Source organism: Glycine soja, chromosome 11 (genome assembly GCF_004193775.1).
Source record: "Glycine soja cultivar W05 chromosome 11, ASM419377v2, whole genome shotgun sequence".
Lineage (NCBI taxonomy): Eukaryota > Viridiplantae > Streptophyta > Magnoliopsida > Fabales > Fabaceae > Glycine > Glycine soja.
The window spans coordinates 1296805-1303535 of record NC_041012.1 but is presented as its reverse complement, the minus strand read 5'-3'; the positions used below and the strand labels follow the sequence as shown (position 1 = coordinate 1303535).

General features: G+C 29.6%; 1 protein-coding gene across 2 annotated transcripts; it reads right to left on the bottom strand.

Annotated features, from left to right (window-relative positions):
* Positions 1-3676: 3676 nt before the first annotated feature.
* LOC114373662 (transcription factor CPC-like) lies at positions 3677-6335 on the bottom strand. Of its 2 annotated transcripts, none has more exons than XM_028331171.1 (3): positions 6198-6335; positions 5903-5990; positions 3677-3906 (listed from the first exon to the last, which is right to left on the bottom strand). In XM_028331171.1, exons 1-3 carry the CDS (start codon positions 6226-6228, stop codon positions 3783-3785), a joined length of 243 nt encoding a protein of 80 aa, XP_028186972.1. In that variant the 5' UTR covers positions 6229-6335; the 3' UTR covers positions 3677-3782. The 2 variants fall into 2 exon arrangements, with proteins under 2 accessions (XP_028186972.1, XP_028186973.1); XM_028331172.1 differs by having other exon boundaries at positions 5903-5987; positions 6198-6325.
* Positions 6336-6731: the final 396 nt, after the last annotated feature.

The window sequence follows — 6731 nt, the reverse complement described above, 5'->3', positions numbered from 1 at the left end:
GATGAGCTTATTAGTTTTAGAGAAAAGTTAAAAATATACTATCTAACACGATTACATTTTTTGTGGGGTTCCGTAGAAATCAAAAACAAACATTAGGAGATTTATAATAATTCATGTATCATATTTAATCATATTAGACCCTCTCAGTTTTTCATTTTATTTGATTATTAGTTAAAATTTATTAAAAATTATAATTTTAACAGACTATTGGTGGAATTGTGGGTGCATCATAGCTACCGTGTAGCATGGGCTTCGGCCTAACAATGAAATAGAACCCTTAGCGCTTTACAGTGTTTGCAGGTTGTGGAGAAAACGAAATATAACTAAATAGCATAGGATGAAAATACAACAGCATGGCAATTTTTTATTTTATTTTTAAATTAAGAAAAAAGTTAAAGGGCTATGGAATATAAGCACCAGTTGTAGCTAATGAAAATTTTAAATTTCGTCACTCGATGTTCAATCAGCTTAGAGCTGGAGAGATGTTACTCCCAATAGTTTGGATGACACCATATTATGGGCCTGGCAGTCCCACCTCCCACTATCCCAACACTCCTGGTCTATTGGCTATGGGCCACTATGTCGATTTCGGGCCCTAATACAAAAGTAATTTTTATGAGAAAGCGAGATGAGAACATTTTGACATTTGAAAAGTGGCATTTATTATTTATTACCTTTGCTGCTTCCTCTGATTCTGTGAATCACACTACTTTCTTAACCCTTAAGAAGTCAGCCTTAAACTTTCTGGATTCTTACCCTATTTTGCAGCGTGGTCACACACCGTTCCATCCATAATTAAGCGGGGGAAAGCTTTGATTGTCTGTAGGTGCAGGGTGCTTCTGCTGATGTTAGCTACAGTCAATTCTAAATAAAATGAGTTTTGTTTAAAGAGAATTAGTTATTTAAAATGTTATCATCATTTTTTATTATTATTTCTAGTTAAGTTAAATTTGAAAGTAATAAATAAATAATTTGATAGAGTATTGTCTAAAAATGAACGTGGTTATTTTAGAACCAACAAACTACACCGGCATATTTATTAGTGCTGTCTGGAGTGTTATACATCATCCCATAGTATGAAATTCATTCTCAAGTGGAGACAGAAAATAATTTGATTCAGTTGTGTTTGGAGTTTGGGAAAGGGATCATTCTCACCTGGGATATTGATATTTGAAGGTCAGAGCACAGACCAGAGAATTTTGAATCCCCCATTAATCATTGCGCTTTCTCTCTTTGTATCGTCTACTAGAACAGAAAAACCGCAAATGAAAAACAAAAGGGATCATTTCACATCCTTTTGCTGTATACTTGAGGCGTAAGAGAATTTCTAAAATATACTAAAAATACTATTATTTCATTTCTAGAAGAATAATGAAAGTATTTTCTTTCTAGGATTATTTTGTTTTTATTCATTTTTCCTTTTCAATTAAGTTATATTATTTATTATCTTTTTTCATTATACTTTTATTCAGCTCTATTTGATTTTTAAACCAACCCATCGCGCCAACGTCAGCACCCGATGGGAACTACGAATTCAAGTGGTGGTCTTAATATTCTTTCCAGATCCAATTACGTTTGCGGTAAATGTAATGTGTATTTGGATAAACCTTCACAAAATCAATTTTAAATGAAATTACTTTTGATTAAAATTAATTATAAAGAGATGTGATTTATATGTAAATATTTTATTATAAAATTAGTATAAAAAAAATTTATTTGACACAAAAGCTTCCTAAAATTATTTAATCTCGAAATGAATTGTTGACCCAAAATTAATTTCTCATGAATGTAAAACTAAATATGCAAAAATAACCTTAATTGATATTTCAACGTGGTTCTTAATAATCTAATATGAAATCAAACACTATAATTAAGACTCCATCTGTATTGTTGTCAAATGAAGTTTATTCAACTGGAGAGAAAAAAAATTGTTTCCATTCATCATGTCAAGTTATTCGTATGCCTTAGTTTATCTCAATCGTTACCCCTTCATGCGAAGGCCTAAGACAGTTTATTGGTATCAAGTAGTTTGTCATTTGCTTTTGGAAAATGTTCCGTTCACATCTCAATAGGTATACATGTTCGTAAAGAGACAGAGATACAAGAGATAGAAACTATAGATATTAGAATAAATAACTGAAAATGCTTTTTGAGATGTATTTACACTGTATTATTGTTGAATTTTTTGGATGATGATAATAATGATAATAATAATTCATGTTTGTCAATAGCTAAATTTCCTGACATAATTCATGTTTGTCACATCATCTCATTTTGTTAGTTGATCTCTGTAATATCAATTCTATTAATGTGATATTGTCTAATAACTTACTTATGATATTTTCTGTCATGGTTCAATTCCCATATTGTTTGTAACACTTTAATATCTTAAACATAGCGAAACTTAATTTTGACTCCATTTTTGTTAGTCAATTGATATCTGACCTAAATTGCCAACTAACCATTACAACTTATAGGACTCCAACATTTTGAAGATGATTGGGCTTATGAGTTACGAAAAGGATACTATCTCAAGAAACCATGAATATTATTAATTGACTTTTATCATTTATTTTGATTATTAGGAAATTTACAAAAATTCAATAATACTTCTACCTATATTTGATAAGGTTTTTGAGAAACTTATAAGTTTATTGATTAGCTTATAAACTACTTTGACCATTTAAGCTTGTTTGATATATGAGGTTATTTAGCAATTAATTCATTTTTCATAAGCTACTCCAAATCACGATTTAGTAAAATGTTCTAAAATTTCTTTGTTTAAAAATTCTTATATTCTTTTTGACAATATTCTAACGTTTCTTAATTTATTTATTTCTGTAAGTCAAGGTATAGTAAGTTAGAAGTTTACTTCCAGGAATATCATCTACGTATGGCAAGGTAACTGTATAGTTTTTTCTGTACCAAAAATGTATGAAATTTCCACACATATTTTTTATTTAATTTGTATTAAGATATATAAGTTGTTATGATGTTGATCACTGAAATGTTAAGAGTATGATGGAGAGAGATTTTTGAGTGAGAGAGAGAATGTGTTGTTATTAATGAGTCGAAGTTGTTTTTTATAATTCACTTGGAGTCTTTTCGCGGGAAAATCAGTTATATATGTCACGTGTTATTGTTATTATTTGTGATACGTATATAGCCTATGTCGGTAATTAAGCATATGTCGATCTCTTTTATATGCCGGCATAGCTTCGTAGAACTCGACCTATTAGTATCGTCGGGTAATCCCCAAAACATAAATGAAAAAAATCATAAATTCAAATAAATCACTCAAATTAGAGCAAACTAATACACACTTTTTTCTTTTATACAAACCAAAATGCAAACTTTTCCATAGCTTCTACATGAGATACTCATGACCGATTAATGGAAGTGTACATTGTCAACGAAAAGGAATACAATCGACGATAATTCTGTAAAATTGAGAATAAATTTTTTAATTCAGGGTTAAATATATTTTTAGCTCTAATGAAATTTCATTTTTTTTTTATTTTTAGTCTTTTATTATTTATTTCTTGTCATAAATATCAGTCCATCAAAGAGATTAAATTAAAAATGGCAGAAAAAAAAGTATAAAAAGTTTAACTCTTAGAAGCTGATATTGATAACAAAAAATAAACAAGAGATTAAAAATATGCAAAATAATTTATTGAGAAAAAAAATGAAATTTTATAGACACCAAAAATATATTTAATCCAAATTTATATATTTAGCCGAATTATGCCCGGAAATTAAAGATACATGACCAAAGAAAATCATGAGTCTTGGGCTTTACTTCTGTGTCTTTTAACAGAGAAAGCATCACCGTGTCTCATAATCCAGAATCTCTCTATTTCTTCTGCTTTACGACTGGGAATGCGACCGGCTATCAAATTCCACCTGTTAAATAGCGAAGTCATACAAATATAAATTACTATACGAAAAGAAGTTTTTCTTTTATATCTACACATACATATACTAGATGTTAGTTAGAAGTGTGATTCAACTAATAATCCACAAAATAGATGCTGATGGGTCAAACAAAAGATGTTAGAAGTGTGATCAATTAGAACACATGAAGAAAATATCAAAGTCTCACAAACAACAAGGAGAGGCCAATGTTGTTGAGGATAAACTAAATAAGTAATAACCATTTGCAATGTCATGCTTTACTACAAAAAAAAAAAACCCACAAATAAAAATTAATAACCATTTGCAATCGAGTTAATTTGAACTTAATCTTTGATTTTTATTTGTTCTTAAAATTAATAAAAATTAAGTGTTACTTAGTTGTTGGATAAATGTTATAAAATGTTGTTTGAATATAAAATTTGTGTTATTAAAGATAAAAACGAAAGGTGAGCTTTGCCTTATATTTGCTAAGGGCCGGAGGAGTGGACTACAAATAAAGAAGACAAAAGATGAGGAATAGAAGCAAAAGAAGAAAACAAAGATAATGAAGAAACTCAATGTTCAAAGTAAATGAAAATGTGGATGAAGGACCTATAAGTGGAACTAGACCACCTTCAAACATGTATCAAAGGTAAAATGTTGCCACCAAAGCTACAATTGACAAAAAAAAGGAGATCGAAATTCAAGATGATTGGAAAAAAAAAACATGGAAGTCGTAGGAAAAACTGAAATTGAATGTAGATGTGATCTCACCCTATAAATATAATGATAAGATTGTAGGTAAATCAAAAGAAAGAAAATCAAATTTGAAACTTTAAATTTAAATTGGATGTCCATATATATTAAGCTAAAGAGGAGTGTTGAAGCCTTTTTTAAAAAAAGAGGAGCGTTTAAAATGCATCTAAATATTTGTAATTTGAAAATGGATGATTTAATTTGATTGTTTTTAAGATTAAAATATCGTTAGTATTCAAATTTTCTATTACACTTTAAGTCTTTAACTTTATATGCATGGAATTCAAAAAGAAAAGTTTAAGTAACCCTATGTTAATACATGTTTTTTCTCTTAAAATTATTTTTAAAAGAATAAATAACAAATTAAACTAAGGCTTGATTCTAACGCATTAATTGTTTGTTTCGATAGAAAAAGGAGAGGAAGGATTCTGCAAGGAAAGAAAACAGGCAGCTACACATGAGTCCTACTATTAATAGTGTTTCTTTCGGATTTAAGCTAAAAGGAACAAAACTGTCACTTGTATAAATTAAAAGAAATAAAGACACTAAATTATCTCTCATAGTTTTTTACTTAAGGTATTTATGTTATTTTACATATATATTTTTTCTTTTCTTTTCTTTTCTTATTAAATAATCTAAAAATCATTTCATTCTTTTACTTTGACTCCTGACCTAAACCAAACATACCATAATCCATACTGATCAAAATATAGAACTCGGCTAGGACACAAGAGTAGAAATATGTTTTGGTACGATAGGTTTGTGAGGTAATTAACTATTTACTTTCTGTCTGACTTTTGTCTGTATGTAATAATCATGCCCAATCTAACCATTTGGTACAAGAACAACTTATTACTATCAAATAGTCAAAGTGTTCAGGTCCCAAAACTTGTTGCATGGTGAATTCTACTATGCGCCCCATAGGTTAAGCTGAATGAATAATCTAGTACTATATATAACCATTGATTCGTTCAACTTTTAAATCAATAAATAGATTAATGCATGCATGACTTCTTGATCCATGGTTAAAACTACTTTTTGGACTCATGCTAGCTAGCTAGAAGCAGACTGTCACAGCACCCAGACTAGTTTCTGGAATTGTAGCTAAAATAAATCGAAAAGATAAAGAAAAGGTGCAAGTATATATCTCCTATAGCATATAACAAGCAAAGACATTGATTCATCATGTTAAAGTGTAGGTGCAATAGGGATTAAGAAACAAAATGCAGGGATTATAAAATATCCTTACTTGTCCCCGACTAGCTTGTACATCCTGCGAATGAGATCCTCCTCTTGCTCGCTCATGTGTATGACTTTCCACTCATTGCTGCTAACTTCTGCATCCGTATGTTAACATTTATCAATATATATATATATATATATATATATATATATCCTACTTATGAATGCATCTCGCTGATCAATCTCTTAATTGGTGCATGTACAAATAAAAGGCCCAGTTCAGATATAATTAAAGAGATCGAAAGATATAAACAATTCAATGGTGGCACGGGATCGATGAGATTAATTAAATAAATAAAAACCTTCAGAGGTTGTAGTTGCGGTGGTGGACATCTTTGCATTCTCTTCTGCTGATGAAATGATACAAACAAGGAATTCAAGATAATTTGTTCTCAAAGCTAGTGCGGAAACATGGGAGAACTTATAGGTACCATATAATTGCACACAGTACTTTTATATTATTTTTAATAAATAAGAAAAAAAATATAAAGTAACATGACTGATTATATAAAGAAAGATTAATAATTTTATGTATTAATAAAAAAATGAACAATATAACTATGTATAGCTCTGGCTCTGGCCTGGGTCAGTCAAACTAATGCTAATATATATAACCTTCTAGAAGAGATGCATGTTCAAATCACCTATAGTTGTTCATTTTGTTTAATATTTCACGATTTCCAGCATCAGTATTTAAAGATTTCCATTTTAAACAAACGAAAATGTCAGATCCACGTCAAGTAAAAAAATACAGATTCTTCACAAAATACTACTGCACGTGTACACATCGATCAAGCAGTTAGGAGAACAAATCTTTGGGTGGATCATTTTTTGTT

Coding starts and splice junctions, on each gene's coding strand:
- LOC114373662 (XM_028331171.1), bottom strand. CDS start 6,228: ATGTCCACCACCGCAACTACAACCTCTGAAG. Junction 5,991..6,197: donor CGCAACTACAACCTCTGAAG/GTTTTTATTTAT, acceptor ATACGGATGCAG/AAGTTAGCAGCAATGAGTGG. Junction 3,907..5,902: donor TACAAGCTAGTCGGGGACAA/GTAAGGATATTT, acceptor GCTATTTAACAG/GTGGAATTTGATAGCCGGTC.